Genomic DNA, 21,557 nt, shown 5'->3' on the forward strand with positions numbered 1-21,557 from the left:
GTTATGTTGGTTCTCTTGAACATGTGTAATCCCTAACAAGGCAAGAGTGGATGCTATTCTATCAGTCTGTATATCTGATCTCATATCATTGCAAATGGAACTATCTAATTCTCAAGATGTGTACAAGAGGAATACATCATGATTTAAATCCGCCTTATAGGTCGAACTAGCAACAACTTGGTTTGTGTAAAAGCCAAGAGGCTGAATATAGGAGTTCAACTCAAATCTTCATTCACTAAACTTGATCTATCTGAAATTAAACAGTGTTCTGAGATTCAGTTAATATTTTCCCAACATGTAAATATATATTATTTTAAAAATAGTTTGACTTTATTTTGGGGACTAAATGTCAGGCTAAGTAAAGTGGTTAGACCTTCCTGCTTTTCAGTAGTCACTGACTATTGGTCTAGTGTTCTGTCAAAGCCTCACACATCTAAAGAATCTTTGAAGCAGTTCAAAATTATCCACATCACCCATAAAAACACTGGTTTTATTTATCATTGTCTTAAAACTCCTATTCAAAGACCTATATTTACCTGAACTAATATCCTTTTTAGAAGTAATTATCTTTCCATATGTTCTCTGTAGCTGAATTAAACTGACACCTCCTCAGCCCAACCCCTCTGGCCCCTGAGAACACAAAAGCCATGTCTTGATTTCTTCCTAACCATATTACCCCAAAGCTCAGATAAATCACACTGTCATTTCAAAGTTAATATCTGGTGGCACTGAATAAGCAAATAAATTAACTTTCAAAGGATTGACACCAGTGAAGGATTTATTTCAGAGCTACGGCTCCATACCCTTAGGTTATCCGAGTCATTGGAGGAGACTGGCTTGAGGAAGGTAATTAAAGGCCTTCCAGGTGGTGAAATGTCACTGTAAGAGCAACCTCATAAAAAACAACATGCACTATGTGTAGATCTCAATAAAGTTTGTTTATTATACAAACAATGTAGAACTCATTCAAGCAACTTAATGGGCACTGGGGCCCTCAACGGGTGGCAAAATGATGAAATCTTGACTAATGATTAATGTGCCTAGCTCACAACAGTCATACATATATATACACACCCACTCACACCATTCACACTGGCAAAACGTTCTACATGGAAAAACAATAGAATAATACACAAATAAAACGTCTCTTTTTTTCTGATTTCGTACTTTCTACAGCAAAGCGCTATGGCCTATAGATTTATATGAGGATATATAAACTGGCTCTACTTGCCAGGGAACAAATAGTACGAGCTGCCACAGAAATCCACTCATACACAACAACCACAAATAGTGGCGGCCATATTGAAGTTATTTCAAATCAGCCTGTATAGGGTGGTCCCTTGGAAAGAAAAAATATTGATGATGTTATGCACTGGTAAATAAGTGACATTAGTCAGTCCATTGATGTTTTCATTACACCTTGCATTTTTCAAACAAATCATGGTGAAAGCAAGCCCATATCACCAGCACAACACTGCCCTGGATAACACATTGTGAAGCCCCTCTCTAAGGGAAGAGTGCTCGGGTAACACCATAGGGCTGTGAGTTACAATAAAATGCTGTTTGTTTTTCCTGAACACAAATGTACACAGTTCTAGGGAAGCAGGACACATGTGTGATTAGAACCACGCAGAGTTCACTCATAGCCCAGGGCCCATTGTTTGGAGTCCTACTCTGGGTTAGCTCACACTTGCAGAAAGGAAGATAAAATGACTGTCATACCACTGGCCAAGCCACAATAGGCATGCCGGTATATCCTTCCTCCTTCCAACAGCCACAGGCAGTCTGGGTATGGAGTCACATATCCCTCAGTTGAGGATATTTTGTATGTGAAACATATGCTATATGCTACACCACAATTTATTGTCCAAACATCCCAGGATGAACACACTCAAATCCATCAATCATGTCCTTGATAGTTTGGGGCTTGTCAGTTATGTTCTTGGGTAATGTTTATAGCCGTTCTCGTTCAATATGTACGTAATCCCACTCCTGTAATCATTTATTCACAATGGGATAGAGATAAGTCACCACAAGTTATAATATTCAATATTCAATTATTTAAACTGCTCCTGCAGTTTACGAGTCTGATCAAAGTTTAAGCATTCACAGTCCCTGACTGATTAAATTTCACAGCACAGTATTTGAAATGTGCCCATTTAGATTATGGCAGTAATAAAACATTTATGCACAAGTCAATTAGAACATCAAATATTATTCCTCCCTCGAAGGATGATAGACTTGAATTGGCTAGCTGCCAATTCTTGAAGCGTTCCTCTGCAGGCGTTTTGCCTTCTGCACCAAATGTAACGTTTTATCACAATATTCGCCCTTGGATCTTGTTTACAGACCACACAGCACTCTTTATAACCAATCCACAATGAAATCAGGTTGATTCAAAATCAAATTCAATCTTTTCCTTCACAAACTTGATTTGCCACTTGCTCAACAATCTCTTAAACTTTAATGGAATCCAAATAAATAAGCTTATCACTTAATGCTGGGATCATTTTCCATGTCAGAAGTAGGTCCATCAAATTCCACAATTTGCATGCAACACATCCATCAGTGTAGATTATCCACAGGGTAATATGGTACTCCATTATCCATCAATCTTGTCAATTCGTGATATTTTCAATTCCACTTTTATATTCGCCCAAACCATATTTGGAGGTTAGGTTTCAAATTTACATCTTCCATGCCCTTATTTGGAGTTGTATGGATGTTGCAGGGCAGCAGTTGCAGCAGCAGAATGAGACATCAACATTGGAGCTGTAACGACAAGAAGACAATTAAGAATAATGCTGAGCATTCATTCTAAAGTAAAATTAATGACCAATTTATTACCTCAATTGATATTGAAAAAAGCCATGAAAGCATTTCAAAATAATCTGATAAAGAAGTGAAATGTTCACTGGCAATATTAATCACCAAATGTTAACTGGGATATTAAAATTATGTTTCATTTAATTTTTTGTTAAAATGAAAGTCTTTCTTCCTTGGTTTGTGATAATTCGTGTATAATACACAAAGATGGAAACTAATTCTCATTAGTCATTCTTCCTTATTATATAACAGGCAGGGAAAAAGAGAAAGAGTACCTTAACCATTTTATTGAACAAACTTTATGGACAACACATTCTTTTATTTCATGAGTTTGATGTTTCAATACAGATTCTTGTACGGTTGTGAAGCACAATACAGATTCTTGTACGGTTGTGAAGCACAATACAGATTCTTGTACCGTTGTGAAGCACAATACAGATTCTTGTACCGTTGTGAAGCACAATACAGATTCTTGTACCGTTGTGAAGCACAATACAGATTCTTGTACCGTTGTGAAGCACAATACAGATTCTTGTACGGTTGTGAAGCACAATACAGATTCTTGTACCGTTGTGAAGCACAATACAGATTCTTGTACCGTTGTGAAGCACAATACAGATTCTTGTACCGTTGTGAAGCACAATACAGATTCTTGTACCGTTGTGAAGCACAATACAGATTCTTGTACGGTTGTGAAGCACAATACAGATTCTTGTACCGTTGTGAAGCACAATACAGATTCTTGTACCGTTGTGAAGCACAATACAGATTCTTGTACCGTTGTGAAGCACGGTACAGATTCTTGTACCGTTGTGAAGCACGGTACAAGAATCTGTATGGAAACATCACACTCACAACAAAAAATAATTTGTTATCCACAAAGTTTGTTCAATATTGTACATCCCAACTTATAAAATGCCACTCAAACAACTTAACCATTTTCACAGAAAATTGAAGGCCAGCCCTAGATTTTAACAGCAGTTATTGTGCTGATTAAGAATATATGTATACTGCTCAAAAGATGTTAGAGAACACCTGCTTCTTCATTTAAACTACACTTAATCTGTCTTGCCCCATGGATACCTCAGTCATTTAGAATACTGGTAGTGAAACATGAAATCATGGTGTAAATTACGTACCGATTAAGAATAAATGTATACTACTCAAAATAAGTGAAGAACACCTCAGTTATTTCATGTTGCTATAATCAGTCATTGTTTTGAGCAGTATATGTAGAAGAAATTAAACACCAAGATAATACCAATAATGAATGCAGAGTCGTGGAAAGAATATAACAATCCAAAGAGGAAAGTTGATCATTATTTCGGCCTTCTTAGGCGCGTTACTTGAAACTAAACAGGAAATGTTAGGTCATTTCAGTGACAGGATTCCGGCAACTGAGCCAGAAGGTCTTGACAATGGAGGAAAAAGCACTTGGTAAAAGCACCTACTCCATTGCTGCGGCTTCGGCTCTTGCCAAGATCAAATTAACACATGTCAGTCTACAATCAATGTCTCCTTGATTTAACACTCTACCAACTTGACAAACATGCAATCCTATCAAGTCTGCTTCGGTGTTAGCCAAATTACAACACATGCTGAGAATAATCAATAAGTAGACAGTGACAGTGCCTTGGTGTGTGACTTATTCATCAGCTCTGTTCACACAGAAGCGTACAAAAACCATCCTCCCAACATTGCATTCCTCCTCATACAGAACATGCTCAGTGATTGATGAAACAGTAACTGTGTCTTTGGATACGACAACTGCTTGTTTTAAATCCTCTATGCTAACTCATCATTCAGATGATGTTTGGGGAGAATGTTTTTAAATGTAAAGATGATGGAGAAATCTGTATGGTGATATGCAGTAGTCTGCAGTGGAAGGTTGAGACCTGAGCCTTAACAATATCACACTAATGCCCCTGGGACCCTGACTTCCCTCCCAAAATAAAAATGTCTTCCCATAACAAATCGTTAGTTTGTACAAGCCAGAGAACATGGGAGTTGAAAGGAAAGTGGGTGTTGAGCCCCAGGGCACCTGCCAGCCAAATGAATGTACTTGGTAAGTGTTTATTTTAAATGTGATCCCTGGACTGGTTGGTGGGATGTGGAGCTTGTGATTGCTTCCCATGCAGACTACTGGGGCTGATGTCAGTGCATGGAGCTGGCTCATCACTCACTGGTCTGGCTGGTGTTCAGTGTCAGCAATGCAAGTGTTGTGCTTTCGAATTATGCAACCTGGGTTTACAGTACTATCAAATTATGTTGCCAAGGGATAGTGAACATGATGATAAAAACATGGTCTGCAAGCTGCACTGTAATCTAACCCATCTGGTGTGAAGAGGATAGTTTGCAGTAATGTGTGGAACTGTACATGATTATTAACGATACCCTCAAAGCATAAAAAATAGTATTTCTCTTCATTCAAGACAGGAATTCCTTTGTTTTGAAAGGAAGGGGCATCACAGCTTAACATTGAAATACACAATCAGCAAAATGTACTATTTACCATGTAATTATGCAATTATCCTTCACCACCTCTGAGAGCAGGGGATAATTTCATCATCAGTACAGGACAACTTCCAACCTCTCAAATTCCAAATCCTTATTGACCAAATCAGAAAAATGTACAAATCCATTTTAGCCCTGCACTGTTTCAAGTCTATGTTAATGTGAGAGTTTGAGCTTAGATCATTTAAAGGATGGGGTCCAGGTCTTCAGATCAGTCAAAACATTCAGAAACAAAGGCATGATTAGAAAAACATTTCCCCATGTTGTGAAAATCCAATCCAAAATGAGACAAGACTGTTATTCTATCAGTGCCCCTCCAGACACCACATGAAAGAACACTCCATTTCAGCTCCCAATCTGCACTCCAAGTCTATATGAGTGAATATCCCATTCTACAAATAATAGGCCCTAGACATGTGCTGCAGGCTTCAGCAACCTCAGATGGATATGATAAGTGGCCCTATTGCACACAGCCCTTCTGACAGGATATACCGCCTGATAAGCCCTCTTACCACCATTTCAACATGTAATATGGGCGGAGCATCCAGTGGTGATAATATCCAGCTTGTTACAGCATTTCCACAGTTCCTCTCTTCATCAGATGAAAAGGACCAGGGCCTCGGTTTATTTATCTCATAAGTGAAACATAATTATTGCTGTTCCAGGCAAAATTATCAAGGCTGCAACAAAGACCTTTCCTTTCATCTTTGGTTTCCGGAAGTATGTTATTACAGACAGCAAATAAACCACATCCCATTTCATCTGCGGCTATTTGTGCTGATAATTCAATTTGTGCTCCAATTCATGGATATTTGAACTTGATGAATTCAGAGTATAATCAAAAGATGCTTCCAGGCATGTTACTGAATCATATTTGCATCTGATGATTAAGACCTTATCTGCGGGTTATTAATAACAAAAACATAGAATTTTCTTCAGACTTGTAACACTTTCAATGTTGAATGGCAACATTTTCCAGCCCATAAGGTAATGGTGTTAAATTTACAGTAGATCCTTGGTCACGTGAGCAGAATTAAATTGGATGTTTAACGATAACATCATGACCTGACAAAACCTTGTCTAAATGGCATGTTTGGCTCCACAAAGGATTAACTGGGTTTAAAATCAAACAACACTTAGGACTACACCTAAGGTATACACATCACCAATTCAACAGGAAGCTGAACACACTGAACAATTTCAATTAAGTTGATACTGGCAGCGGGCACTGTCTACACAAACCCTAATCAGGCCTGTTCTGCTAATAGCGCCACTTATTAATAATAAATACCACAATCTTATCTGACTAGCAGGCTCTCAATGGCAATCAATAGGGTAGGCTGAAGGAGAGTTAACAATTGACCAAGCTGGGGCAAGACATGTAGCCAACAGCGGTAGAAGTCCTTGGCTGACAATAAAGGCTGCAGCAGCTGCCGGTTCGAATCAGCCATCTGTGTGAGGCTTCTTCCAGCTTTAGTCTTTGCTGCAGAACCCTACAGTCAATATGTAGTCAAAAAAACAGGAATTTCTAATTTACATCTTGTCTTGGAGAATAAACATTAAAGCCAGTCTCTAGAAGCCATTTGGCTCATTGGTAATGTAGATTTTTTCATCTCTGATTACATGGAGCAAACTCTGATGGCTATTTGTATTCCTCGTTTGCAAGGACATGGAGATTTAAAAAGGTAGTTTCAGTCTTAATGTTATATGTTTGTTCACTGGCATTTGGCAAACTGATCTTTTGTGTCTGCATTCGAACCACTTTAGCATGAGATATAACGAGCTGATCTAGATTCATTGAAGCCTTGCTAATGCATACTGTATGCATATGGATGGAGGGTTCATGTTAAGGCTCATGAACCTATGAAATACAGCACTGCCAAAAATATGACTTTCATTTAATAAATCATATTCATTAATGTACACATGAATGTGCAAATAGATAAATTCTATCATGAATATCCAATTTCAACCTAATATATCACCCACGACATTTTCAAACAAAAGATTTCAACATTTAGAACCAAGCAGATAAGCTATCGAAGTAACAAAATTTAACATGTTCAAAACAGGAATAATAAATTTTTAAAGATGGAGAAAAGCCACAATGTAGAAAGACCACATTGCTAAGGTCTTCCATCTAACACAAACAGCTTCAGCAAACACCTCCTAGCTACAGTGTTGCTACAAACTCCCTGTTAGAGGGCTCCCAAACATTACTCGGACACCAAGTCTACATGGGTCAGAGGGCTGACCGGCCAGGCGTGAAGTGACTGCCTTGTCATACTAGATTCAATCATTTCAAGCTCCACTGCACTCAAGCTTCACTTAATGTCTTTGAAGTGCGATTTAAATGGGATCACCATGTTGAGATATAAACCTTGGTATTTAATTATTCAGAAATTGGTAATTTCCGAATTAACCTTTAAATGGCCTTGCTGAAGGACCCATTAGGCTTTATTGTCAGTGGCTTAATTACTATTCATGTCAACATTTTGATAGACGATGAAATATATTAAATTAAGAATGTTGTAACCTGAATAATTAGATTTCTTGGTTAACAAATACAGCTGACTCTGGAAAAAAAACCTCACTGAACATAAGTTTAAAGGATCATTATTAATTTTGGTGATATTTTTATGAAATTGTATGCTCAGTTTTTACTAGGAAAACATCACCCAAAATATTCAAGATCATGTTTTTTTCAGTATATTTGTAAAACTGATTTATTACACGTAATTAACTTGTAGTGGCAATCAATATCACCATAATATTCATGTGAAGAGCGATTATGTGCTGTAAAATAAGTCATTGTAGATGACTCCAAACATTCCCATTGATACCTCTACTCTCATGTCTTACAACAAAGGAATACTCGGAACATGAAAGATTTGAAGGATAAATACACTCCTATGCCATGTGCAAGTAATTTGGAAAAATATAGTTGGAGAGAGTCAGTACAGTGAAACCTTTCCTTTTCGCGTTCTTCTTGCGTTTCACTCAGCCTGGTGATAATTTACTCCAGCCAGGATTAGCTTGTCAATTACTGCCGAGCTTGCACGGCTCAGCTTAATATCCTCACTGCTTCCTCAACCCGTGCTGGCATCCTCTAACCAGCTTTCCAGTAGAATCTCAGTGTAAAATAGCCCATGATATTGCTGGACAATTACCTAAGTATAAGTCGGATATTAACTGATAAATGTCCTTCAGGATGACTTAACGACCTTGAAACATCTAACAACATCTTACATACAATTATTATCCCCCAATGATATTCTGATAACATATCTTTTTTTCAAATTATAGTGTTCACAAATAAAATCATCTGATTAAAAGTTAATTCTCCAAAAGCTTTACAATACACTTATCTCCTTTAAAACAATTAATCACATTTTGATTTACAGAAACCACTGATAATTCTTAAAAAATCTGCTCCAATCTTAAGAAATAAAATGTTTCCTTGTAAACATTATCAAACAATATTATAATATTAAGTGGTTCATAAGAAAACAAAATAAAAGTTAAAACACCTTCATGTAACATATGCCCTTCGCTGTGGACCACCCCTCCAAAACCCCAAGGCTGAAGGGCATGCCCAAAGCATCTTCTTCTCCAGGTCAATCTCATCCCTGCTGGAGCTGAATTTGCCTGACCACTTCAACTCCATCTCTCAGCCAGGGAGATTAGCTCTGTCAATTATTGACAACAGCTTCAGCCAGATCAAGCGACCCCATGTGGGGAGGGTCACTACAGCGAGGACTCACTGCCTGGGGGAATTACTGCCCACAGGCCACCTCGGCTTGACCACCTAGTGACTGCAAACATCAAATGGTTCATCTCCCCAGGGACTGGGCTGTATTGATTGGAATCATTGAGACAAGCTTTTACTTTGTCCTGACTAAACAGGCTAGCTGGTATCCCTGTGATAAACATTGAGCTGTATGTCGAAGGTAAATGACATGGAAATAGCTGCCAAGCGAAGAGCTGTTCCTTTTATTGGGCCATCTTACAGATGACATACCAGGATTGATCACAAATCAAATAAAATCCTCCATCTCAATCTTGAATAATTGTCCGCGTTTAATTTCATTTTCACCAGCTTTGTCTTAATTAAAATTTATTACTGAAAGCAAAATTTTCTTATTGATGCCATGGTAAAATAGTGATCCTATTTGCATGATCAATCAACTGGGAGATTGGGAAAGAACGTAATATGTTAAAGCTAACGACTTGATGTTCGAAGAACAGGAGAGCAAAACATTCCTGATGAAAAGATTACAGTGGCAAGTGCCTGGCCATGGAAGCAGCTTTATGTACAGACAGTGAGTATCTATGGAGTCGAAAACAGAGAAGGAAGTGGACTAGCATGCTTTCAGTTGGAGGAGCTTCCCCTGGCAAACCTCCAATCGCTAGCATTGATTGAGTAGCTGATGGAGGAAGCATGCACTGACTCAATAAATCAAGCTAGGATGTTACAGCAGAAAAAGCTAAATTAAGTACACAGGTCTCCACTGACAAGTTTCTTTTCTCAGCGGTTTCCCATCTGTTGAAATCATCAAACTTTTTCATAATAGGGTTCAAATTAATCAGATGGTGAATAGTATCACTTTTTAATTGTCCTTTTGATAAGCAGATGTTCTCTGATCAGGTACATTGATGGGCTGTTGCAGTGTTCTGGGGGAGAATCTGTTAGATGTGGAATATTTCTCTGTTTTTATGGCTTGGGATGATGATGAAAGTATTTGAGGAGATGCCATGCTCCCGAGATGAATTGTGGGTAATAAATTCACCATACTACAGTAATTTTATATTTTTGTTGCCATTATCGTCAAGCAAATGTTTATTGGTGGCTGTTTCAGCCATGGAATGTATTAGGAATTCTTCTGTGATAAGAGATGGCAACAAAATGCTGGCTGTAAAATATTCATACTCATGAATTATGCATATTTACTTGCGTTTTGCTGCCATAACACTGCAGTTGCAGGCATACCATACAATCAGCACAATTTGATACCATTAAAATGATTTATACTTGCTTACATGATGTTTATTTTTAAGTCACATTAATCTGACAATGTTATGTGTATGCTACTGGCTGAACAACTGTTTATTATTCATGCTTTCACGCCTGATATTATTTCTATTTTCTTTGTATATGTTAGTTATTGGGTTATTTTTTTCAGTTATCATGTTGCTGCTGTTCACAAATGGAATACTAATGCAGATTTTATATTATCTGAGAACTTGCATCAAATACAGCAGTTTACATAAACGTTGATTGTTGTATTGATCTCATTCCTATAATATCATGGTTTGGTCTTGTAATTTTGCTAGCATCAATTACTCATAATGCACTCTTAAGTATATATGGGATTAGAGAACTCTGACAATTACCTAACAATAACTAGTCTTAATGACACACTGCTGACACACAAAGTCAGAGAGAACATAATAGACAGCCCCAGAGATTTTAAGAAATAGAAGAATGCTATTATCCTCACCAAAGGGGCAATAAAACTAAAACTGGTATTTCAATATTTTTTACACTTAAACAAAAACTGCATCTAAAGGGAAATATATACATCAAACAATAAACTAAATTACATGAAGCATTTTTAACGTCCATAAAATTCCTAAGGTTGGTTGGGCAATTGGAAACTGGACTAATTTTCTTAGATTTAATGCAAGCAATACTAGACTGCGCCCAGTCACCAGCTCATATGCACACCGCCCAACAAAACACTTCAAACCCTCGTTCTCAGGTGGAAAAAAGAAGGCTGATAAAACTCAGTCAATCAGGGCTGAAATGTCTCTGCGACACGCCATAGCAATTATGACTCAATGATAGATCAACTATATTCATCCAACTATCCAAGCGTTCCTCTAAAACGCACAGCCCATTCAGCCTAGCCGTGTGGCAGGCTGCAGGTTTCTAAAGGGCTTTCGCTAAACTTGTCAGGTTGAACATTGAAGGCAGATGGGAAAAATTTCTCTATGGGCCCAGGAAAAAGATGGCTTCTGCGAGTTAACTCCATTCAATGAATCACTTTGTTGACGGATGAATATGGTTTGAATTGGTCCAAAGAGCTTTCAATGCCTCTCTTAGACTGCCAAGTTGAGTAGATGAATTGATTTCAGGACATTTTAAGGAAAGCATTTGGATTTCAAAGACAAGTAGTGAGCTTTTAATAAATGTAAGGACTGCTAATTTTATCACAGTTGAGAGACAACAGATTCCAAATTGTCCAACCCACAACTGGTTCAGAGTTCAAGTCTGGATCAAATGAACAATTTTAAACTGAGAAAAGAATTTGGCAAAGTCCACTTGAGTCAAATTGACCAAATTCCCCAAAATACCTAATTGGGACAACATGATATATGTGATTCTTCACATGGAATGCACATTAAACATTTCAACTCCTCAAAACCAAAATGTGTCAATTGTCTGAAATTTCCCACAAAGGAACTGATCAATAAACCCATCAGCTGTAGCAGCAGTGAGATTTACCTGACCAAATATGTACAACTCCCTCAGGTAGCAAGAAAACCGTTTACAGATTCTAAATATTGGCCAAGTCTCCTCACAACTGACTGTTTACATCCACAATTCAACTTCAAACAACACCCACCCAGGCCTGTGTTTAAGCATTCAGCTAATTTAAATTATCCTCTAGCCTCTGTCAATATTTTTCCAGTCCGACCCCAAACCTGCATAGCTCAAGTTCAGTGTTGATTACATAACGCTGAATGAAGACTCCAATTTGGTGTAAAAAATAACGGCCATGATGATAAAAGTTGTTTGAAAAATAATTTATTTTTGATACAGTCAAAACATCCTTAAAACATACATGATATCCTCAGTAAAAACTTCACATGATATACCGTAATCAACCTTAGAAGTGCATATTTTATAAATGTAATAGTCGGGGGAGGTTATGAGGGAAAAGGTGGTAATTGGGTGGATTACGGTAGTAATGAAGTGTTTCTGATTACCAAAATGGAAATCACTCAAACAGAAAATGTCACTAATCACTTTCATACTTTTTTGCATTATATACGACAGATTGAATGAATACGACATTCAATATGAAGCTATTAATATGTGTGAAATGATATTTACAATGTTTGATTGTGTTATGCATTCAAACTATTCACACTCCTATTCACACTTCACCAAGTACAGTATAAACACAGTATCTTAATGCCATGAAATATATCAGAATGTTTTCACAGCTGATGAAAGCATTTGGCAAAAACCCAGGAACTTATCACATGAATTGTGTTCTCAAACACCCAACAAAGAAATTCTGACATATCATCATATGGGTCAAACAATCGGGTCCAAATATTAATATATTTTTTAAAAGGATTATGTAACAGAAATCTCGCCCTTGGTATGTCAGTTAAATGTAAATATGCTGGGTCAACTGTCTTATTTAGCACTGGACATGGGGGAAGTTTCTAGGCTTCATTCATACCTTGTAACATTGGTTAATCAAGTCAACATTTACAATGACAATATTTGCAAAAGAGGACAATACAAAACTCCTTAATGTGTCCATTGACACTTTTGGAACTTTTTCATTTCAGTCTCTTGCACCTCTTCTGCAACAAGGTAAAGATGTTCAAGTCAGCACTTACCATTGTATGGTATAGGTTCGTACATAGCGGGCCCATATCCACTGACCACATGAGTGTGATGGTGCGTGTGTAGATGGCGCTGGGTGGGTGGGGAGTTGGAGTAATCCCGAGCCTTCTCCCCCACCCCCTGATGCACCTGTAGAGCTGTTCCAGGAGACTCCCCTGTCCCAGGTTTCTGGGGCACTGGGGAGGACCCATGAGGACTTGGTCGTCCTCGTTCACCAAGTTCGTGTATTTTATGCACATTGCTGTAGAATTGAGATCCTTGAGGAACACTCTCACTTTTCCCTTCACTTTCTAAGGATTCAGGGTTTCCAGCACTACCACTTTTGTTTATACTAGAATCCAACTTTTCCTTGTCCCCTTCCCTTCCCCCAGGCCCCCCAACTCTGGCGTATCCCAGCTGAGGGGAGTGGAGGTAAGGGGTACCACTGTATCCCATGACCTGAGGGTTCACACCTCGGTACATTGGGTTGTTGGGATCGTAACCCATGTGTCCATAATGGACCGGAGACTGCATATAAGAAGGATATTGGAGGTAGGATTGATATGAGGCATTCTGGGCTGTGGAGGAAGGTGCATTGCTAGAAGGAGAAGATGTACTCACACTTGAGGACACTGAATGAGAGGGCTTGGTCTTAGACACATCTAAAGGCCCTCTGTGTTTATCACTATTTCTGGACTTGTCGTCCATCATTTTCACATCAGTACTCATTTTTCCAATCATATCATGTCCATGAACATTTTTCCTACCATCAATCACCTCTTTCTTTGTATCCCTGAACTGTTCAATGCCCTTCGGTCCCTCTGTCCTGCCCAGTGCCTGTTTCTTGTTTCCTGCCTCTGTGCTCGTAAGCTCAGGAGGTTCACTACTCAGTTCCATCTTTCTTTTTTGTTGTTCGTACATTTTCTGCTGCTGAAACATATGCTGTCTCCTGATTTCCTCCTGGTTGCGGAAATCATATTGCATGTCAAAATGCCGAGGACGATCCATCTGAGACTTCAGTTCAATGTTCTCCTTCAGGATCTGGTGGTTCTCGTTCTGTTTCTCCCTTAAATTCTGATCCCTAATTTCTCTCTCTGTTGGCCTGTCTGAGACAGCCTTCTTCATGTCCTGTAACCTATCAACCTGCATGCCCTGAGGACCTCCCAGTGTTTGACCAGGCTGAGGCTGCTGTGGTGGTTTGGACATTCCAGGATGCTCAGAAGGCTGAGCGCCATGCTCTTGGGATGATGGACGGGTTTCAGATTGTTTATTGCCTTCACTGTCCTTCAGTCCCTGTTCCTGCTGATGCCTCTTCTCATCAGCTGCAGCCTTCTCATATTGTTGCCTTGCATGAGGGTCCTGAGCCATCATGTGCATGTGATACTGGTTGGGATCAATGAGTCCATAGGCTGCTAGACACTGATACTGGGCATGATGAGGCAGATGATGAATCTGAGCATACACCTGCTGCATGTACTTAGCATGATAGTCTGGATGCATTTGTGTAGGAGCATGCTTAGCCCCAGCAGCTTCAAGTTTCACCTTAACATCATCCTTATCCTCTGGTTTCTTTTCACCAGCTTTCCTGTCCTCTTGGAGAGCAGTCTGCTTCTTGTCCTCACTGCCCGAGCTCCCTTCCTGTCCTGCTATGTGGGGCTTAGGAGCACTTGGAGATAAATGGGACCCTGCAACATTGGGCATCATATACTGCTGTCCATAATATGAATACATTCCATAATGTGATGACATGCTACCATCACCTTGTGGTCCTTGTGGAGTAGATACCTTTTCCTTTTTAATAGAAACTTCATCTTTCTTAGATGGGCTCTCATTTTGTTGAGGGGAACCTGACTCATTTGCATCAGAAATGTCAGAATAAGCTGGACTCTGGACATCTTCTGTTACAGGAGTTTTCCGATCATGATCAGGCGTGGTCACCCTCAGAGGAGAGTTGACCTTCAACATGTTGGGTGGCTGATTCAGCCGTGCTGCCTGTTGCTGATCTCCACCTTTCATAAGTCCTTGAGTTGCTATTACAGAAGGCCCTGAGGGGGATGGTCTCTGAGACTCATGAGATGTCTTTGGTGTCTCATGGATTGGCACAATATTGTCTTTACGAGGAGGTGTCTCCCCAGGTCTGGACGGACCAAGAGCAGTTTTTATCACAGCTGGACGCTTACAGTTTGACTGATCATCTTTTAGCACTTGTTCTTTGGAAGATTGTTTATTATTATTCACAAGAGCACTACCATTACTCCCATCTTTCTCTTTCTTGAGTTTCTTCTCTGTCTCCCTTCTTCTGGGTTTCCTGTCCTGCCTGAGAGAAACTAGGGCAGGGTTTATACCTGATGGCTCACCCATAATGGTAGGCTTGGGCTGAATTGGCCTTATTGAAGGAGACATCTGTGTGGAAACTGGGGATAGATTGGAATGACTGACCGTCCCACTACTTGACAAAGCAATCACTTGAGGTGGTGGTGCTGGCACAATTGGACGTGTTGCACTTTTTGTTTTAGTTTTATCAGTTTTGTCCTTTGAGGCTTCAGTTTTGATAAGTTCTGCTGCCTGAGGTTGTGTGGTCATAGCTGTGACAGCTACTGGAATTGGTGCTGGAGAAGGGCTGCTAGCTGTTATGGATGTGGTTGCCACGGTAACAGCCTGTGTTACCACGGAGGCAGCAACACCTGCCAGACATCCAATAGGAGCCCCAGAGATCTGATATACCTGGGTTGTTGGCACTGAAATTTTGGCGGATGAAGTCACAGGTGTCACTGTTGAGGTGACGGCAGTTTCTCTCTTTTTAGATGACCCTGATGTGGATTCAGATTTTGAACTATCTGATTTATTGCTATCACTCTTGGTAGTGTTCTTTTCCTGATTAGAAGATGAGGTTGAAGCTGCTGCTGCAGCAGCAGCAGCTGCAGCCTTAGCTTTGCTGGAAGCTGCCGCTATTTCATTAAGTGGAATGTTTTCTTCATTGTCCTTATCACTGGAAGCTTTTTCCTTGCTTTTCTCACTTTCACTTGTATTGCCCTTTTTACCAGCCCGTGTGACAGGAGGGGTGGGGGCATCAGTGTCCTCGCCATCATCATCATCGTCATCTTGGTTTCCACCAAGATTATGATGAGCATGTGTCTGGTGATACCTTAGTCCATTGATGTGTTTGTATTTTTTATTACAGTTGGGTTCAGGGCACTCAATAAGCACAGGAGATGGACTCTCTGTGCCTGGGGTTCCCCTAGAACTTGAACGACACCGTTTAACTTTAGCATTGTCTGACAAGTCCAACTCTGGAGGCCGCCCTTTCCTCTTCACCCCACCGATGGACACATCTGATCGGGCAGGACTTGGAGGTGCCTGGAAACTAGCACTGCTCCCACGACGGGTCTTCGTTCGGAGCTTCCTTCCCTCGGAATTGGCTTTTTCGTTAACAGGAGTACCTGCAGCGCCGCGTATCCTCTTTCCACGACCTTTAGGTGTCCGTGTCTCAAAGTCACTCACAGGCGATTCACAGTTAAATCTGAAAAACAAGAAAAACATTAAACGTCACACGTCAAAACATTAAAACAGGTGACAAACAATATTTAGATACAAAGGTACACATTAACCATAGCTTAATGTTTCAGAATAACTGCCAATAGTTTGAAGTAAGGTCAGCTTACTGTATCTATCAACGTTCAGGCATGCGGTCTCTAAGAGTCTAGTTCCATCCAAGACACTTTGATTAAAGTGAATTCCTAATGGATTTGGTACAGCAGGTTCCTGGGGCATGAGGATTAAACATAACAAAGACCCTCGATTACAATTCTCACCAGCTGCTTCCAAGATGAAACAAAAACCAACCATTCCCACCTTGTGAGCCTGAACTGTATAAAGTTAATTATTCCTAACTTTCTGGTATTTATTTACCAATTAGACACATTGCACATTTCCTTCAATGTCAAAATTCCAAAAATGCCTTTGGAAGTTTAAATCCATTTCAAAAAGATAAACGATGATGTGTGAATCATTAACCATTGCCAGTGAAATACATGCTTGAAAACAGGATAAAAATACCCGAGTGTATTTCAGCTGTTAGTTCATAGCCATGATTCCATCTGTTCTGCCACTCAAATCCTCATGAAACCAGTAACAACAGCCATCGAAAAATGAAAATGATGCTTTTCTTGTGATGTATTGATCAAGCATCAGGTAACAATATCATCAAAGTATGTTTGCCATTTCTCTCTTCTCCACACAAGAAACCAGAGCCATTCAGCCTTGCATTTCTCACAGCTTTTGTTTTCACAGGTTTGCTGAACATATTTCACGGATGTCTAAGGAACCACATACATGACAGGTAAAGATTTTTGCTTGTTTTTCCGTCATTTTATATATATTTAACACACTAATTTAATATTCATGACCTTTGAAGTCTGTAAAAGAAAATATATGTCATATTTCCCACAAGTAAACACTTACATTCTATTTCGCATAATAAGTTACAGAATGTTGAAACAAATGGGATTTTACTTCTACATAAAAATTTACAAGATTGATAGATTACCCTTTTATCTTGATCAAACTTAAATTTTATCGACATTGCTATTTTATTAGCTGCAATTATATCTAACAGTAACAGTTATTGGACATGATGCTGTCCCTGTTAACATCACATAAAATGTTATTTCGATTAGAAAAACTAACCATAATTTGATAATATTGCATTTAACTGATTAAAACAGACCAGGTCTGTGTTTCATCAATGTCTGGCAGCGAGAATGCACCAAGCCTTAGTTAGGTGACCTTGCAACTGCACCGCAGTGTGCATTCCAAAACGCAGACTTGCCAAATCTCTCTGCTTGTTGATAATGCTATGCCTTCAAGTTATCTTGGAATAGGATAACATTTGACTGTTACATTAACTTGTGGATATGTAATCTAAATGAATGTGCGCTTATGGTCTGCATATGTTGCCGTCAGACGAGGGAGGAAATTGATCATCCGGCCACTTCCTAACTTCGCCAGGGGGCACCAGCTCATCTCTGCTCTGCCATTCAAATACACTTAGGTTTGGAAAGGGAAAAAATAGCTCAAGTTCATAGACGTGTTTGTTACAGATGATGAAATTTAAAATTAATCTGAACCATACAGCTAAAACAGCAGGAAGATGAAACAGAATATTTGCAAAAAAAACATTATATTAAAGCAAGTTTTTTATGAAAGTCTCGTCTAGCAGAATTACCATAAGTTTGCCCACTGAGGGTGAAAATTCAAATTTAATTTGAATTACAAGGCTTAAGCATGTGATGTTTATTCATGTACAGGAAATCATACACTACTTAAAAAGTAAATGACCTGATTCGTTCAAGATACTTTGACAAAACCATACCAGTCAGTGCAGAAAATATAAGTGTCTTGAAATAAATTGAAAACAGACAAAATATTTCAATCATATGTCTTAAGAACATGAACTAAAGGGTGTCTACAAATCTTCAGTCTCCCACCTTTTATTGAAGAAATAGAAAGATCATCGGGTTCAGTAACACAATGGTATTCAACGTGTTGCTGTGAAACACTTACAGGACTGGGAGCAACCAATGCTAAAACTCTATATTACACATAATTAGCCAGGGAAACATTTCAAAGTTATACCAAAAAGATGAACTCCACCATGAAGAAATCCACACCCTCTAAGAATGTTCTGTTTGCCCTTTCACCCTTCCTTCAATGTTTAGTTTTGACTGAATCAGGGAAGTATGTAATTTTGTTGTTTTTCACATACTTTATCATCCAGGTTCATTCTTAAATGCATTGATGCGTGAAGCTGTTGCATAAATATGTTCATGGCTGACTGCAAATGGCAGTCTGGATGAATGATAGCCATATGAACTCATTCACACTCATTCAACTTAAGCTTTTTGAGAAAAAATTACCTCATCAAAGTAACACTTTTGGTTTAGATTAAAGCTCCACAAGACCTCATAACTAGATCTTGATCAATGTTTGTTGCAGAGTTTCCGTGACAAATTGGGTTAAAGTGAATGTAAGTTGTTCTGCATGGCTGATCTGAAGTAATTATCTCACAGAAATGCATTATCAGAAGACAAAATTATCTTGAATGCAAGAAACCCAGAACTGAATACATAAACCATACCAAACAGATAACATGAAAAGTAAATCAAGTACAAATATAATCCATTATTTATTTGTGTCCATGGAATTAAAATTCCAAACTGCTTGGGAAATCTAGCATATTGGCAGCCATATTGGACTAAATCCAATACCTTTTGGGAGGAGTTAGTTGGCACTACCAGTTGTGTTCTCATAAAAAAGAGAATTAACACTTTATGTCTATTTGATACTGTAAAATGACATAATGCTGGCTCTTAAAAGTCAGGTAGTATAGATCTGACATGAATGTTGAAAGGGGCTGTAGTCTAATGGACTATGGGATAAAAATTAATCATGTTACTCGTCTTTTTCAAAGGGAAGTACAATGTAAAACTCATGAGGCATTTAATTGCAAGTATTTAAAAATTATTTCTTGTAAAACAGCTATCACATCACAGTAATTAGTCTAAGTTTCACTTGAGTTTATTTTTAGAGGCCCTCAATGGGAATGACAGATGGCCACACCAGTAAATTACAAGCACAGGCAGCAGTATCAGTGAGAACTGCCATTTACAGATGGCCTCAACACACAACCTGGGAATGTTTTTTTACAATATTTGGTTAATCTGTTTGACAGACTCTATTCAAAACCCACCAAAAGACACTCATACCGATGTTGTTATATACCGAGACATTTAGACTGCCTCTGCAAGCTCAACATCTGTTATGAGCATCTTCACCGGCAACCCAAATACTCTGGACCTAAGAAAACACCATCTTTCTCTGCTCAGTGTTCTACATGTTTTAATCAAACACTCTTGATGCATGTAAAACGTATTCAAGAATTTTTAAAAGCATGAACCGTCATTTAGGAATGAAAGTGCAATTTGTTGTTAGAGATTTGTGATGGAGAAAACCCTGCAAGCATGTTTCTGTTCATGCTGAATAATATGTACGAGCTGCTATGCTGAGAAAGCTGTTCTGCTGCCATGTGGAATCGGCACTCAATTCTTCCAAGAATTCCTTGCCAACTTACTGAGTGGCACCATCTTTGCCAAGATTCTATATCGGTTGCTTACACATCTCAACATGCTCGTTTGCCCTGATCTTTTAACAAAGATATGTTTAGTTATTTTGCTTTTTTTCTAGAGCTACATGTCAACAGAAAAATGCTAAAATTCAATACTGAATTTTTGGGTTGTTTTTTAAGATGAGAAAACTTGATCCTTTGTTGACTCCCTCAGTGGGAGAAAACTGATTTTGTCAAAAGGTCACATTCAGGGTAACAAAAACAACATGACCGCAAAAGTACGAACAATGTAGAAAAACAAATGTGTCATTATCTCTGTGCAAATTAATATGGAAATCAATCTTCCAAAGAAACAATATTGTATTCTTCAAAGTGTGTCATGCCAATGATTTTTTTAATATTTTTATTAAAGTGTTTTCTGATGAAACAACACACTAAGTTCAATGTTGCAGAGTCCATTTGTAACCTTATCAGCTGGTCTTTCTATGCCGGCTATAGCAACATTTGGCCCTGCCTGGTTAAAACTAAATCAATCTTTTCACATAATTGCCAGCTCGGACAAATTATTGATTCACTCAGCACCGAAGGCATAGAGACAGTATTACTCGCTATTGCTTGTGGAAGCTAGCAAACACAGTTGAGGCAATCATTCCTGGATAAATATTTACCGCATGCATCTGAACTTGGAGAATGAATGGCTACGGTAGAAAGTCATTATAGTTTATGAAGCTATGAAACATGAGACAGGTTAAAACAAGCCCTTACCACATATTTCAAGATACAGATGACAAATAGATTGTAAAATACTTGGATGAATGGCATACTGTGTGAGAAAAAAACAGGGAAAGATAACATCAAAAGCTTTGGTCTGTTGCAAGGGAAAAAGCTTCTAAATGAGTTTTCTAAAATGAGTTATTATAAACAGACACATGAATGGATCTAGCTGTTTTACAAAATTAATGATTCAATGTTTATATTCAATAAGATTAAAAGTATTAGGCATATTTATTTCGTTTCTGTTTATTTGAATGTCAATGAGATGTACAGCTTGTGTGCAGTTTACAGACATTCAAATGAACTATAAGCCATTCAGAGCTAATGCTTTGTCTCTGTACGACTTTTCTGCGTGATTGATGTCTAAACGATACTTCCAATGCCCAAACAATACCCTCCACTCCACAAGCATGATAAATGTCTGACCCCACAGGCACAGAGATAACCACTGGAGGACAACTACTTCAATATCCCATGAAATGGGCCAGTCGTCTAGGCGACACACAGCCTAGATAAAGAAATGTGTCTTCAGCCAACCTACTCATGCGATCATGGACTGAATGCCTATTGTATAGCTTCCCATCAGTGTCTTTTCAATACCTTGCTAAATTGTGCAAACAGTTGTGAACCATCAGTAGTGCTTAGGAATATCTTCTTTATTACTACATGTCAACTATCACCTCTCATATATGC

General features: G+C 38.7%; 1 protein-coding gene across 2 annotated transcripts in view; it reads right to left on the bottom strand.

The window, feature by feature from the left end:
- Nucleotides 1–919: 919 nt before the first annotated feature.
- The window catches only part of LOC124291000 (zinc finger protein 608-like), a 28,347-nt gene continuing 7,709 nt past the window's right edge, over nucleotides 920–21,557 (bottom strand). For both annotated transcript variants that reach the window (XM_046727864.1, XM_046727865.1), the window contains exons 5-6: nucleotides 12,982–16,487; nucleotides 920–2,772 (exon numbers count right to left, since the gene is read on the bottom strand). In XM_046727864.1, coding sequence (XP_046583820.1) covers nucleotides 2,705–2,772; nucleotides 12,982–16,487 — 3,574 coding nt within the window. In that variant the 3' untranslated portion in view covers nucleotides 920–2,704. The remainder of the gene's footprint in view (nucleotides 2,773–12,981; nucleotides 16,488–21,557) is intronic.

This window comes from Haliotis rubra, unplaced genomic scaffold, assembly GCF_003918875.1.
Source record: "Haliotis rubra isolate DU_JTF1 unplaced genomic scaffold, ASM391887v1 Scf48, whole genome shotgun sequence".
In the NCBI taxonomy this organism is placed as follows: domain Eukaryota; kingdom Metazoa; phylum Mollusca; class Gastropoda; order Lepetellida; family Haliotidae; genus Haliotis; species Haliotis rubra.